This window comes from Lupinus angustifolius, chromosome LG07, assembly GCF_001865875.1.
Source record: "Lupinus angustifolius cultivar Tanjil chromosome LG07, LupAngTanjil_v1.0, whole genome shotgun sequence".
NCBI classification, from domain to species: Eukaryota; Viridiplantae; Streptophyta; class Magnoliopsida; order Fabales; family Fabaceae; genus Lupinus; species Lupinus angustifolius.
The window spans coordinates 13,149,407-13,166,433 of NC_032015.1; the positions used below are offsets into that span (position 1 = coordinate 13,149,407).

The 17,027-nt window shown below is 32.7% G+C and overlaps 2 protein-coding genes across 4 annotated transcripts; one reads left to right on the forward strand and one right to left on the reverse strand.

Moving 5' to 3' along the window:
* On the forward strand, window positions 682–6,640 carry LOC109352398 (U4/U6.U5 tri-snRNP-associated protein 2-like). 3 transcript variants are annotated; one of them, XM_019594376.1, is made up of 10 exons: window positions 682–779; window positions 2,217–2,598; window positions 2,690–2,934; window positions 3,477–3,561; window positions 3,664–3,849; window positions 3,927–4,094; window positions 4,310–4,528; window positions 5,799–5,970; window positions 6,075–6,246; window positions 6,331–6,640. In XM_019594376.1, the coding sequence occupies exons 2-10, from the start codon at window positions 2,248–2,250 to the stop codon at window positions 6,425–6,427; spliced, it is 1,695 nt and encodes a 564-aa protein (XP_019449921.1). In that variant the 5' UTR covers window positions 682–779; window positions 2,217–2,247; the 3' UTR covers window positions 6,428–6,640. The 3 variants fall into 3 exon arrangements, with proteins under 3 accessions (XP_019449921.1, XP_019449920.1, XP_019449922.1); XM_019594375.1 differs by having other exon boundaries at window positions 690–778; window positions 2,214–2,598; XM_019594377.1 differs by having other exon boundaries at window positions 763–778; window positions 2,203–2,598.
* LOC109352948 (zinc finger BED domain-containing protein RICESLEEPER 2-like) lies at window positions 11,930–13,808 on the reverse strand. The gene is made up of 3 exons (XM_019595133.1): window positions 13,686–13,808; window positions 12,056–13,175; window positions 11,930–11,958 (listed from the first exon to the last, which is right to left on the reverse strand). Exons 1-3 carry the CDS (start codon window positions 13,806–13,808, stop codon window positions 11,930–11,932), a joined length of 1,272 nt encoding a protein of 423 aa, XP_019450678.1.

Below are 17,027 nucleotides of genomic sequence, written 5' to 3' on the forward strand. Positions count from 1 at the left end.
ATATCTAGATTTTAAATATATATTATATATCTATACTTTTATATTATCTATTTTTAGTACTATTAATGATATCTCCTTATTAATGGTAATAAATTAATTTCTTTCATATTGCATGACTGTTTCTCCTAACAATTATCGCTTTTAAGAATGAAATTTTTTACCTTTTAGTTTTTTGGGTATAGTAGAACTTTACATAAATCGTTTACACTATCTATAAAACCAAAATAATAAATAATCACTATAACATAATTTTCATATTCCAAATTTATAATTTTGTCAATAAGATACAATTAAATTCCCATATTGATAACCACCATAATAATAATAATTAACTTCCACACATTCTCCATTTCATTTTTTTCTCTTCCTTCCATTCACCACCATTCTCAAATTCTTTTTTAACTGCCATAAGCAAGTCCAAAAGAGGTGAAAACTTCTTTTATTTTACACTCTTTTTTAAATAAAGGATTAAGAGTTGAGTATAAAATCTATACGTTATTAATATAAAATTTTATACTCAAACAATATATTATTTATCATTTATTTGAATTACGTCTAGAGTTCTGTCACATTATTTTCTCTTAAAAGTTTCTATGAAAATGTGATAAAATTACTTAAATGAATGATAATTAGTTTACCCGATCCATGACCTATTACCCGATCCATTTCTTTCCTTCATAAAACCCCTAAAACAAAATCCACAGACTTTCACTTTTCGCGGTGTTACTTCCACTCCGTATCAACACGCGACCAGACCCATCATCTTTCCCACCACCACGGTAAGATATCAATTCATTTTATTCTTCTATTAATATCACCTGATGGCTCGGCTACATGGATCGAACAATAAGATCCATACAACGTTAAAGTGGCTCCAATATATATAGATATAATAGATATTTTTTTACAAAGCATTTAAATATATGGGAAAAAGAGGGGATATGCGATTGCACCGCAATTTAAAACACTGTGATTTGTAATTGTTTGAATTGGGGATAATTAGTCATTGTCCATGTGAATTATGTGTGTTGATTTGTAGAGATGTCGTTTGTTACTTGATACGTGTTTGATGAAATGCCTGAATCACAAGTTTAATTTTAAACTTCGTGTTGATGGTAGGTTTGAACATGTTAATGGGTTACTGTGACATTTTCGGATTAACAATTGTTTAGATTAAAAAGGGTGACATAGTGCACAAGGCTCCCACTTGGTGAGGTTTGGGGGCAGATGTATGCCGCTTTACTCCTGCAACTGAGAAGACTGTTTCCAGCATTTGAACCTATGACCTCATGGTCACTAAGCAACAACCTTACCGTTGCGACAAGCTCATCTATTCTAGTGCATGAGGCTCCCATTTAGATTATTTTTTGTATTTAAATTTTTTCTCATGAATTTTGATGACCAGTTAGGCATGCTTCGTTTACTGCTATGGTTGATGGTTGATCTATTTGTGCATGAGTTTAATTTTGAATTCTTTAATGTTGTAATACTTGATGGATTCATGAATTTAAGCCCCAGTATGGCTGGCTACTGGTTTTTATTTCTGTTGGTGTTAGAAGAGTTTCTACGTCTGTCATAATGTACATGTTGTTCTTCTTTTCTATCTTGGATGTGAGCCTCAGATATAATTAATTAATGCATGTGTTTGTTTGATGACGATGGGGTAGTATAGTAGCTGGTTGAAAGGGCATATTTTTGTCATTTTAGTCTCAGAAAATATGTAGATATTTACTTGCTCATTCTATTGGCATGTATTTATTTGTCTCCTCACTTCCATCTTAACACCATCGAGAGGAATCATCCTTTATGGCATGCCAATCTTGCAGCACATAATCTCTATAGTCACTAACTCATTATCACTTCCTGTAGGCCTGCACAACAACTCTGCTTCTTATTTACTGCATTCCCTGCATATTACATCATGCTAGTCCATCTCCCAACGTCCCCTGCTTCCTTTTTACAGTGAAACAAATCTTAATTACTCTTTCCACCTGAAATTAACTGTGACAATCTTTCCATATAAATAAATAGGTTATTGAAATGGATGATAAGTGAGTCGAAGATGAGACCTGAATTATTTCATTTGACACCCAAATATTAAGCCCGTTCTTCTTAGAACAGGCAATGTGCAGTAGACTTCTAACATGTTTTTATTCTTATTTAATTGGTCTTCATTTGGCTGTTATCTTAAGACCATTTTTTACTTTGTTTTTCAGGTACTGATTTGAAACTGCTTTAGGAGAGAACATGGAATCAAAAAGGGAAAGGGTAGAGGATGAAGGGCTTAAACCTGAGTCAAAGAAGAAAAGGTTGGATGAAGACTCTCCCCCCTTTCCTCCTCCTGACTCCATTGCAAATCCCCTTTCTGGGCTGGCCAATAATTATGCTGACATAGATGAGGAGGAAGATTATGAGAGAAGGGCTAGAGTTACTATTAGTGGGGAGAAGAACGATGGGTCCCTGAAAAATGGGCATGGATATGAAGAGGATGATAGTGATGAAGATGATGATTCACGTGACCAGCCATTTGGTGGAAGAAACAGTCGCCAAGTTGAGGTTCGGAAGGACTGCCCTTATCTTGATACTGTTAATAGACAGGTATTGCACTTATCTGGTCCATTGTAGAGTGTAGATATTAATTTTGCTGGTTTGTATACATATTTGAATTTTGATGATGTTGTGTGTCCAGGTTTTGGATTTTGACTTCGAGAAGTTCTGTTCTGTCTCTCTGTCGAATTTAAATGTGTATGCGTGTTTGGTTTGTGGGAAATATTACCAAGGGAGAGGAAAGAAGTCTCATGCCTATACACATAGTCTGGAAGCAGGGCACCATGTTTATATCAATCTTCGGACTGAGAAAGTCTATTGTCTTCCTGATGGATATGAAATTAATGATCCTTCATTAGATGATATTCGTCTTGTCCTAAACCCAAGGTTGGTCTAGTTTGTTTATTTGACCGTGCTTGATGCATACAATTTGGGATCTACCCTCCCTGGACCCCAGGTGGGTGCCTCATGCACTGGGCCACTCTTCATATTTATGTTTCTAATTTCATCCGCTATTGACTGGTCATGGACCAATTTAATATTTCTAACTTTATCTGACATGTTTTTCTTATAATATTTGACCCGTAGGGAGTTTATCATATTGTACAAAAAACAGTTTAATCCATTTTGAAAGTTCAAAATGGAACCTGTGGACCTTCCAAAATCAAAAAGCGTTTTAACACGAGGACTTTTATATCAGGCCGTTAATGTTAAATATCATCAAGATAACGGCCAAATGAAGACCAATTAAATGACAATGATATTTATATTGGGCCATTAATGTTAAATATCAGTATCATTTAAGTCTGTGTATGGTTATCCTTTATGATTCCATGCTCACTTTTCCAGTTTATTTTGTTACATTGAATTCTTTTAAAGATCAAATACTAAAACACATACAAGTGCATCATATGGTTCTTTATCTTCAGGTTCAACACAAGAGAAGTTGAGCTACTTGACAAAAATAAGCAGTGGTCTAGAGCACTTGATGGTTCTAGTTACCTTCCTGGAATGGTATATTTTTGCTTGCTTATAACAAATTGTTTTTTGCACATTGCTGGTTTGTAGATAAATGTTTTACGGCTTATATTCATCCATTATACCATGAATTTTCAGGTAGGACTTAACAACATCAAGGAGACTGATTTTGTGAATGTAACAATTCAGTCCTTAATGCGAGTTACTCCCTTGAGAAATTTTTTCCTTATCCCTGAAAACTATCAACACTGCAAATCTGTTCTTGTTCATCGATTTGGTGAACTCACTAGGAAGATCTGGCATGCACGGAACTTCAAAGGACAGGTTTGTTTCTGATATTGTCATTGTAAATATATGGTTTATTAGTGTGGTGGCTTATCTTTTAAAATGTCTGTCAACAGGTCAGCCCACATGAGTTTCTACAGGCCGTGATGAAAGCTAGTAAAAAGCGGTTTCGGATAGGTAGGCAATCTGATCCGGTAGAATTCATGTCATGGCTTCTTAACACGCTGCATGCAGATCTCAAAACATCAAAGAAGAATACCAGCATAATTTATGAATGTTTTCAGGTTCTTTCTTATCCATTCTAATTATTTTTTTGGTTTATATATTATTGCTGACTGGGAACAGCCTCTCCAATTGCTGGGGTAAGGCTGTGTAAATATACCCTCCCTGGACCTCATTAGGTGGGAGCCTCACTAGGCCACATTTTTTTTAATGTATTGTTGCTAGCTGCAACTGTTCACTTTGGTTGTATTTGTTGTCAAATTTATGGTGCTTGCAGGGTGAACTTGAGGTTGTAAAACAAATTCCTAATAAAGGGATCACTAGTAAGAAGGAAAACAGTGAGGACCAAAACAACATTGAGAAACTTTCTGATGGTGGAACTGAGCGAGATGCATTTCTCACAGAAACTTCCAAAATGCCATTTCTAATGTTAGGGCTGGACTTGCCTCCACCTCCTCTTTTCAAGGATGTGATGGAGAAAAATATAATACCTCAGGTACTACGTCACTCAGTTTTATATTGCTTGTTGCACCTGAAATGCTATAATTGGTATAATTTGCATTGATTGATATGGTCCTTTGAAGGTTGGATCTTGTTATTTCCCCCTGCTATCTGAGAGGCATATATCAAAAATAGGAAAATTGTGGTCAAGGTATCCATGGCCCTACCTTAATCACTTTAGATCTATCCACCCCAAAGTATACATAGCAGTGTAGTACCCATGACCTATATCATCACCCATAAGTTTTGATGCAGCCATTGATGATGAGACTTCATTAACCACCAACAAACAGCTTCACTATTAAAGCTTCTATCCAAGGTAAACCAAGTTCCACAATGACTTAGCATAACCAGTTTCCATTAGGATGCTCAATTCAAACAAGTTATAATATTGAATAATTCTTTAGAGTAGGAAGTGCAACCCTATTACCCATTAACTTATCCCTAGAGCCTTTTGCCACCGAAAAGCTCTGTTGTATATGTGTATACAATCTCCATCAGCAATAGGATCACCTGGGGGAGATCCAGGAGGTAGTCCCAACAAATAAAGAAGAGGAGGAAAAGCAAACATGGTCAGAAGTTACGTTTCAATGAAATTTAATTAGAATCAAGTTTGGAATTAGTATGAAACAAAATTGGTTTGGTGCAACAAAGTGAGTAAAATCGGAGAGATAAGTTACTTGGAAGGTCATTATGTACAACAAAATTTCTGCCATAAACTGCCACTGCACCCTTATATGTTGTTTCTTGTAGAGTTGGTTGCATGCTTTCATTTTGAATTTTTGAAAATACCATGGGTTAATAATGTCTCTCCCTAAAATATACACTAACTGCTTTTTTTGGGTCATTGAGCGGGGTATCTCTACATGCATTGTGGCAAAGATTAATCCCATAAAAGTATGTTCATGACTGGTTACTAAACAGGAAATGCTCCAAATCAGTTTGGGACTATTCTCATTGCTCAAGAGATCATGAAAATCTAAAATGCCCACCCATAATATTTTTCCATATACCTGTGACATTTTATAGTTTCACTCTTTTGGATGATGTATGATTTTATTCGTCTGCTTAGTTCCATGAGGTAAATTCATTAAAGAAAAATGGTCGAAGAACCATTGAAACCGGGATAATTAGTTCATTTTTGCAAATTTTCTCGTTCGCTGCATAGTTTTATTTTTTAATATTTAAAGAGTGGCGAGTTTACTTTTGTCTTGAAGTTCTGTTTGTCTTTCTCCAATTGCTTGCTAATAAGTTTTAATTTATAGGTTCCACTTTTCAACATACTAAAGAAGTTTGATGGTGAGACTGTCACCGAGGTGGTGCGTCCTCATATAGCAAGGATGCGGTATCGTGTTACCAGATTGCCTAAGTATACAATTCTCCACATGCGCCGATTTACTAAGAATAACTTTTTTGTGGAAAAGAATCCTACATTAGGTGAGAGTTTATGTTGTAAATAAGCTCTAACTGTAATTTATTCAAATTCATATCAGCATGCTTATTTATTACTTCACCTTAACTGGAGTCAATAATTGTTTCAGTCAACTTTCCTGTGAAGAATCTGGAGTTAAAGGATTACATTCCCTTGCCAACTCCGAAGGAAAATGAGAAATTGCAATCAAAGTATGATTTAATTGCCAATGTTGTTCATGATGGCAAACCAGGTGAAGGATTCTATAGGGTGTTCGTTCAACGCAAATCAGAAGAGCAATGGTAAGTTCTATTTGACAATACAAAAATGCATCTGTCGGAGTGGATTTTTCACAATGATGGGGGCTAACATCTCGATATTTGCAGGTATGAGATGCAGGATCTGCACGTCTTAGAAGTTGTTCCTCATTTGGTTGCGCTTTCGGAAACTTATATGCAGATATATGAGCAGCAGGAGCAGTAAATTAGATGGATTTCAAATCCTTTTTTGAGCACATAACCTGAAATACAATTTGCTTCTAAGCAATAAGAATTCTTTTATGTATCAAATTGGTTAACATGCAGCTATTGAGTTGTTAGATGTTTGTGAGATTAGAAGGAAAAAAACTGATCTGTATGTGATTATTGAAGCTAAGTGCGTAATAGTAGCTTCTTACATTCTACTTGGATTTGTCTATATACAGATTAATTGCGTATGGTCAAGGAGTTCAGTTGAACTTCTCTTGCACTTGAGTTGACAAATTTTCTTAGCGTACAATGTTAAGGTTGCTTCTTAGTGACTAAGAGGTCATGTTTCTTTACTAACAAAATAAGACTGTGTATATCTATCTTTTTAATTTACGGATATGCGCAAATTCCATATCTTAGTTGCATTGCCTTTATATTTTGCATTACCCTTCAAGCTTCTTAGGCTATGTCAGATTGGTGAAACTTGAAGTTGCCAAATGTGTACGGTATTCTCATAATGGCTAATAGTGTAGAAGGAATGTAATTTTTGCAGGCACAATATAAACCTACATTATGACATGGAATATGTGAAAATATGTGAAAATATTCTCTTATTTCTTGTTATTGTGACATACTGACAAATCCAAGTTGTAGTTATTGTGACATAGAATATGTGAAAATATTCTCTTATTTCTTGTTTCTTCAACTGTCATGACTTTTTTAATGTCAAATCAGTTCCTCAAGTTGAAAGCTATTAGCATGGTTAGAATTTTTGGCCAAGACTCCATTTTTGAGATGCTCCATTTTTTGGGCAGTCATGGTTGAGGATGTCCTTCCTCCATTGAAGACATATGCCATATGTTCCTCATTCTCTATCCAAAAACTGAAAAAGTACGAAGATTAACATTGGTGGTGGTGCGATTTGGGGATAAATTGAAAAAACTAATGGTTTCAATAAAAAATTAAGGGATCAAACCACTGATTTTGGCAATATATTTCTAGAAAAAAAATTAAAAGCGTAGTTGTAGAAATTATTTGCTTGTGATTACAAGGCATTAATCAGTAGTTTATTAGGAGAGGTGAGAGGAGGATATTTCTGTCATTATAGTATCATCTAAATGAGGTTAACCTTTTAAAAGAAGGAAAAAATGCAATTTACTCAGCTATGAGCAAGGGGCCAAAATAATGCAATTTAGGTTATGTCTGTTTTACCCCTAACAATTTTTTTCAGTATAACCAAGAATATTCTTCACTTTATGAGTAAGAAACTAATCTTTTTAGGGGTTGTATCCCTTCCAACAAATATAGCTCTAAAAAATTAAAATATTGAATTTTTGGTTAATCTAGAAATTTAATAGAATTTTATATTAACAGTTTAATGCATTGTTGGTATCCCTTACCTTTAAAAGAATTGTGATTTACCCCATAAAGTTTTTGAAGGATGCAAATCACCCTTTCCGTTAAATATTATCATGAATTGTAACATGAGTTATTTTCTTACAAAATTACTCCTAACCATATCCAATTATCCACTTCAAGTTCAGAGGCTTTTCAATAGTGCCTTAGTCACTACTCTGCTCATTCACGCTAGAATGTTAAAGAATAATCTATAATTATGTTAATCAATTGTTTTGAGAAAAAACAAGAAAAGCAGTAGAATGTTTCTAGTCTTTGGTATCCTTTAGCAACCTACTCCACAACCTAAAAAGATAAATGGGATAATTAGCAAATAATGAGAGTACCATTAGATTAACCCATATCCTGAAAAAGGTTATTTAAGAGAAAGAGTTATTATACAAAATCATAAAAGCTAATAAAATATAAATAAGTAATACTTTTCATCTATTTCTTCTTCCTTTAATCACATTGCTATCGGAGTTCCAACAATATCAATCTACAATCTTAATATCTGTTCAACATTAACATTACTAAAATCAAATTTTAAGACAAAAGTATGACTCAATACAAAATTCTATGAGTTATACTTGTATATAATCTAATTCATAAAACCTATTGTTAAGACACTTGCGTGACTCAACAAAGTTCTATGAACTATACTTGTACAAAATCCAATTCAGTTCACCAACCTTGAAGCTTTAAAAGATATAAGCTAGAATTTATTTGGGTCTTTAAGAAAATCAAAAGCGTAGCTAAATTTTATCAACCATTCAAACATTTTTCATCATTAGACTTCAATGCACCAGGGAATGTAGTATTTTATGTTAGAAATTCATAATTTATAATTAATGTGGATATCATATATTTAATACAATTATATTGACTATTTATTTTGGGTTATAAAACAAGTGGTAACTTATAAGACTTCTGAAACTGATAAAGAGTATGAGCTGAGTGGATACCCAAATGGTTGGTCTACATGGAATAATGGAAACCCTATAAGTTAATACATAAGGAACAATTATGGTCCCCAAGATACAAAATCACAAATAATTTTCACATCTCCCCATCAGATAGAAAACGAATGTTCCAAAAGGAATTCAGGATTTGGTTGATAAATGTCATCATACCAAAACTCTCTCAAAAGATATATCAAATGAGTAGATCAGAGAACATTGATTCAGGTATGACATTATATTTTTGTTTATATTATGTGTGAGAATCATGAGATTGAAGATCCTAGGATTAATATTTCATCAATCATCGGGAAATATCTAACAAATAGTATCAGGGCTTTAGGTTCTGAATTTTATAGTTCTCCATTAGAGATGTTTTCCCAATTTTTTATGAACCCTAATTTTTTAAATGTGAAGATTTTTATGTTTCCACTATTGGTATGAAAATTGGTAATTATGAACAATGAGGATAACTTTTATCCGCTTATCTGAATTATGAGTAATTAGTATTATGAATTCTTGCAACATGTGTTGAAATATATATTCAGATATGTGTATGAATATTGCATTGACTTTTATGACTCTGTTACGCAATATGTATATGTATATTATATGTTCACTAATGTCTTACCGTTAAACATTGACTTTTGTCATTTTACAATTTTGCAATTTTTTAAAATATATGTATAATGTATATATGTGTTAAGATGTGTTTTTATTTCATACATATGCAATATGGAATTCATGACTTTGTATATATTGTGAAATAAAATATACATATGTAATTGTTTCCAGCTTGAGGTTGTTGTGATGTCTAGAATTACTGATTAAAGTTAATATATATATATAATGGTTGCAGTTAATACTTAAAATCATATATACTTTACTATGTTAGTGTATGAAAGTGTGTATATATATATATAGTGTTATATATATGTTTTAAGATATGCATGATCATATTCGATTTGAATATTTGACAAATGATTTACATATATCTTTTTATGCTTTTCACTCTGGATCTACTTTGTATTTGATTAAGATTGCATCCATTTTTATCTGTTGATATCTATATAATATATCTTTTTTGATTTGGAATTATATTATTGGATTAGATTTGTTAATCATAAAAGATATCAAATATGAAGGTTCTAATTCCAAGTCATCTTTTTTTTTATAATGGACCCATATTGTTTTCCTTTTGTCTGGTAATTATTTTTGAATTAATTGATGCAATATGTTGTCAAAGTAACCTATATTGTGGAAATTGATTAAGATTACAAGATGAGTATGAAATTATTTATGTGAATTAAGTTCGGCCTAAAGGAAGACACAATTTGGCCAAATACTAACATACATGTGATGATAAATAAATAATAATTATAAAGTTTTTTTTATGTGAATAATAGTCGGTCCCAAGAAATGTTATTGTTTGACAGAACTAATTGTTAATATTTGATCGTTACGTTGAGAGTACTACTTACAAATTAATTTATCTGTCCAAAGACTAGAAATATGTTGTGCTAGGTTTATTATGTGAACATGTCTTATTATATATATATATATATTATATGACTTGTTTGTTTAAATGAAATGGTTTTAACATTTCATGATTTGTTGCATTGGTTGGTGGCTGATTGTATTATTAAGTGGTTGCTATTGTTGAAATATTGTTTTTATTTGGACAATGTGTCCGAACATTTTTAGTCATGTATAAAATGAAAATTTATTTTTAATGGAAAATTCAAAAGAACCATCACTATAATACACAAATCTTTGTGAGGTAAATGATGCAATGCTACCAATAGGCTATAGTGAATATATGTATTTATATGTGAGTATAAATAATATATATTTTGGATTAAGTGTTGAATCAAACTCAAATAAATGATTTTTTTTTGGAAAATAAAATTGTTCGACATTTTAAGTGAACCTATTAAACAAGAAGTCCCCAAAAGGAAGAGTATTAGTCGAATGCTAATACATATATATATCCATGCGAGTATTAGTCGACCTAAAGGAAGAGTATTATTTGGCCGGACTATATACACACATGTGATGATAAACATGTGATTATTATAAGGTTGCATATGTGAGTAATAAATCATTTCAAAAAAGAGTTTATTATTTGACATGCATTATGATCAATGTTTAACCATTACAAACAAGGGTACCATTAGTAATTGATATAAAACATCAAGCCTATTGTATGTTTGTATATTATGCGAATAGTGGTCGACCCAACGAAATATTATTATTTGGCCCAAATTATAAACATACTTGTAGCAATAAATATGTGATAATCATATGGTTTTCAATGTGAATAATAAGTCGGTCCAAAGAAATGCTTATTATTTGACATGACTGATTATCAATATTTGATTACTACATTGAGTGTATCACTTACAAATTAATATTTTGTCCAAAGGTTGAATGTTAATGTTGTGCTAGGTAACTCGTGATGTGACTCATCATCATTTGAATTTAAGTATTAAAGTTAAATGTGAGTTTAATTGCAAGAATGATTGTAATTTGTTTTGTTCTTTTACTAGTGCTAGGGGTGTAAAAGTTCGGTTCGGTTCGGTTTTTGATGCAATTTAGTGACCAAACCGAACATAAAGATATGGTTCGGTTTTATTCAATTAACCGCAAAATTTATTTAGGAACCGAACCGTTCATTGGCGGTTCGGTTCGGTTCCACGGTTTTTTAACTTGTTTAAAAAAAATCCTTCAAGAAATAATTGAACAAAATGAGGAAAATATAGAATTGAATACTAAACTCATCAATAATAAAGTATTCAATATTAAGTTCAATACTTTTTCTAGTAAAACAATAATTAACTCAACAAATCAACATACTACAAACTTGAAATTTTAGTCCACAAAATCTTGGACAATATCCAATAATAGTAACACCTAGTCACCTACTAGGAAGTAAAAATATGAATTCTTCTTTGGCTAGCTTGGTACACATCAGTAGTATCCTCAATATGCATATGCTCTTTGACCAATTGTAATAAACACTAAACAATGACATATTCAATAATGAGTTAGTGATCATGCAAAACAATTGTAATAAATAGTAACTTATTCAACAATATATTACCTTAATTTAAATTGATAAATTAATCATCAAGCATTGGTCCACCAATGATATTATCTTGTTCCTATAATCCACTAATACCTACTGTCAGCTCTAATAAAATATTGAAATAAAACAAACATCAATATAAGTATAAAATATTATAAATAAAAATGTATAATAACTAACAATACAAAATTTATAACTATACCTGATTCAGCTTCAAGTACATGACTTGAAAAATTAATCTTCTTAGGTTGTTTCTTCAACCAATTTTGAGCACAAATCAAAGCCTCAACTGTAGAAGGGCGCAATGAACTACGATATGAGTCAAGAACGCGACCCCCAGTGCTAAATGCACTCTCGGAAGACACCGTAGAAACTGGGATAGCTAATATATCCCTAGCCATGCGTGAAAGAACATGGTACTTGACTGACTTGCCTTTCCACCATTTTAAAATATCAAATGGATCATCATCAGGTAGTTCCTCAAAATCATCATCTAAGTATCTATCCAACTCACTTTTCTTTATATCACCTTGCTTTTTCCTCACATTTTTTCTGTGTAGTTCCTTGACCATAGCACTAGGATCATCATAATTTTGAGCAACTTGACTTATGGACATTGTATTTATGGTTTCGCCACTAGTATCACCACTCTCATGGGGTATATGATACCATACAACATATTGATCAAATATTCTTTTGATTAGACCTCTCAATTTTTCTAATGCCTCATCTGCTTTATTTTCTTCATACATGTGTTTAAAGCAAAGCTCGATAAATGCCAACTTATATCTTGGATCAAGGAAAACAGCAACAAACAACAAATAATTTATATGCTCAATGACCCAATACTTATCAAATTTCTCCCTCATATTTGATGCCATTCTTCTTAGTACTAAATCCTCACTTTGTATCCAATTACCTAAGTTGATTTGAATCTGAAATAACTTGTCAAAGAAGACATTAGAAGTGGTATTCAATGACCCAGAAAAAGCAAGGGTAGCATCATAGAAAATCTTTAAGAACTTAATAAAAACACGAGCACGATTCCAATCTTCTAATGACGGAACACCCCCCTCTTTAGTAAGAGCTGTGAAATAATCGTCATCATCATACCTTAGGCGAGAAAATGCTTTTTCATACTTTTCAGCTACTTCTAACATCAAATATGCAGAATTCCACCGAGTTGGCATATCAAGAAGTATTTCTTTAGTGCAATTTATTTTTACAACATCAACACACTTTCTAAAACTAGCGGCTCTTTGTGGAGAAGAAGTGACATACTTACAAGAACCCCTTATCCTAGCAACAGAAGCATCTATCTCCTTCAAACCATCAGTAACAATTAAATTCAAAATATGAGCATTACACCTCATATGCATATACTCTCCATTCAAAAGGGTAGTACCATTCCAATCATCCATGCCTCTATGCAAATATGACAATGCAGTATTGTTAGAACTAGCATTATCTATAGTTATAGTGCAAATTTTAATAATTCCCCAATCTTTCATGCATTGCTCTAAGGCCCTTCCTATGGTTTCCCCCTATGGTCTGGAATCAATGCAAAACTCAACATCTTTCTATGTAATTCCCATCCCTCATCAATAAAATGAGCAGTCACACACATGTAATTCTCATCCTCATCAATATCTTCTTGTCATGCATTTTATTTGGATTTTTTACACACTTATCTATATGTTTGCTCAATGTAGCTGTTGCACTATTTAATGAATATTCTCTTGCACAATGACGACAAACAACCTTATTAGTTTCCTTTTTAAAATCATCCATACAATAGAGGCAGCTCTAGAAGACTTTCGTTTAGCACTTACCTCTTTTGTAGATGGAGCCTCACTTGTAATTTCAATAGATGCTACATGTGTTCCACTTGTTGGAGTTGTGGGAGTTGGTGCACTACCAACTTCAGTTCCACTTGTATTCGGGGTTTTACTCATCTTGCCTAATTCATAATTTAAAAAAAAATACATAGTCAGTGAATACAATGGATAGGAAAGTAGAAAATAACATTGAATTACTTATCATCACCAAACTCTAATTATAACAAATATTATGCAATATATTTTTTACCACTTCGGCTTAGGGTACAATGGATTTGTTTATTCTTTTCAAACTTTAAATTCGATCTTCCTTGCATAACTGTTTCCTTTTATTTCAATGATAAATTTTCATTACTGAAACCTTCCATAAGCATAAAAGGAATATAAAAACTTGCATAAGCATAAAAAGAATATTAAAAGGATAGATTGTGAATGACAAGAAGCTAGATTTATGGAGTCACACCTGGGAAGCTGGATCTTGGGTCTTCACCTTTCTCTTTTCTTTCTTCTTCTCTAATTTTCTTTCTTCTTCCCTCTCTTCTTTCTTCTTCTTCTTTATTTTCTAATTCTATCTGATGCTGCAGTGACGTTCCTTTTCTTCCTTACTTTTAGTTTACTTTCTTTCTTTAGTTTTTAATTTGTTCCTTTATTTTGTTTCTTTATTTTGCTTATTTATTTTGTTTTTTTTATTTTCTGTTCTAGTTGTATAATTTGCCTCTTATTTAGTTATTTATAGTCTACTTGTATTAATAATTTTAAATCATATTTTATCTCCTAACTTTAAATCCTAACCATCCAAATATATATAAAAAAAAATATTTTTTAGTATGCGGTTCGGTTCGGTTCCAACGGTTCCAAAATTTCCAAAACCGTGAACCGAACCGAACTTAAATGGTTCCAAATAAAAAAAACCGAACCGAACTGCATTTTGTGGTTCGGTTCGGTTTCACGGTTTAAACCGGAACCGCTTACACCCCTAACTAGTACTGCAAATATTTCTGCTCAAATTTAGAACATCTCATTGTTGAATGTGACAAACTTTAAGGTCTATAAGGAAGCCGTATAAATTATTCTCGGTTGTATGAATTTATATATGACACTTCAGGTAGACAAATCCATTTCTACTCTAGAAATTCTCGATGATGTTAAAATTGAGAAATTGGAATGTGTCTAATAATCATGAAATGCTCTATTCGAGAAGCGTTTCAGGGCTCTATCTCTGAGCGTCAGAGTGCAAGGATGTTCCTTGAAGAAATAGAACCATACTTTGCCAAAAATAAAAAGACGGAGACGAGTAGCTTTTTGGCTAAACTCATCTCCATGAAGTATAAATGCAAATGGAACATAAGGGAGTATATTATGGAGATGTCTAATCTTGCATCAAAACTCAAGTCACTTAACTTTGAGCTTGGTGATGACTTGCTTGTGCACTTGAAGTTGATCTCGCTTCGTGCACACTTTGGGCCATTCAAAGTGAACTATAACACTCAGAAGGACAAATGGTCTCTCAATGAATTTATATCTCACTGTGCGTAAGAGAGAGATAAGACTAAAAATGTTCATTTGACTATTACCTCTCAGAATAAGAAAAAAAATAACAATAAGGATGATGTGAAAGGACTATTTGTGTTTTTCCTCAGAGAATGTAGAATTGTTGTGCAATACACTATGTCAGGAAAACTTAGTATGAATGGTGTTGTTGAACGATTAAACCGAACTCTTAAGGATGTGGTGAAAAGTATGATTAGTCATTTTTCCTTGCTAGAGTCTCTTTGGGGAAAGCTTTAAATACCACAGTTTACATCCTTAATATGATGTCAAGTAAAGCAGTTAACAAAACCTCATATGTGCTTTGGACTAATAAAAGACTAAGCTTAAAACACTTACATATATAGGGTTGTCCAGCTGAGGCGCAACCTTATAGGCCACATGAAACGAAACTGGACTCAAGAAGAGTTAACTGCTATTTTATTGGCTACACTAAATGCTCTCGGAGCTATAAATTTTAGGATCATACTTCAAGAATTGTTTTTAGATGCGAAATGCAGGATTTCTTGAGGAAGAGAATATAAGGAATATTGTCTTTGAGGAAGAACCTGTCACTAATGGTGAACACGTTCTTATGCCTACTACCATTCAAGGAATAACTTCGATAATAAGAGATAATGTTCAGAATATTGTTCCTAATAATATTCTAGAACAAGACGACAATAAGGTTCTCACTCAAGTACCAATAGAACAAATTCAACAACCTCAAGAAGTATAAGTGTCATTAAGGAGATCCACTAGAGAGAGAAGTGTAATTCTTGATGATTATATTATATTTCTTTAAGAACATGAGGATGACATCAGGTTAACAGAGGATGATATCAGATTAACAGAGGATGATCCATTGAACTTCTGTCAAGCCATGAAAAGTTCTAACTCTCAAAAGTGGATTGATGTCATGAAGAATGAGATGAAGTCTACGAATGATAGTGACGTTTGAGATCTTGTCGAATTACTTGGCGGTGCGACACCTAGTGGTTTTAAATGGATATTTAAAACCAAGAGGGATTTGAAGGGTAATATTGACAGATATAAAGCTCGTATAGTAGCTAAACGCTTCACTCAGAAAGAATGCATTGATTATAAAGAAACCTTCTCTTCAGATCTTCGAAGGATTCTTTTAGAATAATATTGGCACTTGTAACTCATTTTGACTTAGAGTTACATCAGATGAATGTTAAGACTATGTTTCTAAATGGTGATATTAAAGAAACGATCTATATGGTGCAACCAGAAAACTTTGTGTCAATTGACTTAAAGTCAATTGTATGCAAATTAAAGAAATCAATCTATGGCCTTAAACAAGCTTTTCGTCAATGAAATCACAATTTTCATCAAGTTATTACCTCGTATGGTTTTAAGACAAATAAAATTGATGATTATGTGTACATAGATTGAGTGGGATTAAATTTATATTCATGATATTATATGTCATACTGCTTGCGAGCAGTGATATGAGACTATTGCATGAGACCAAGAGATTTCTAACGAAAAATTTCGAAATGGAAGATTTTGGTGAAGCTTATGTTATATTAGGTGAAAGTAAACCAAGGATAGCTAAGGGAGACAAGTTTAGTCTCGAACAGTGCCCAAAAAATGACCTTCAAGATATGAGATGCAAAAGATTCATTATGCATCTGTAGTAGGAAGTCTAATATATGCTCAAATTTGCGCACGTCCCGACATAGCGTTTTTCGTGGATGTTTTGGGAATATATTTGAGCAACAATGTAATGCATTACTGAAAAGCATTCAAACGTATTATGCATTACTTAAAGAGAACTAAGGA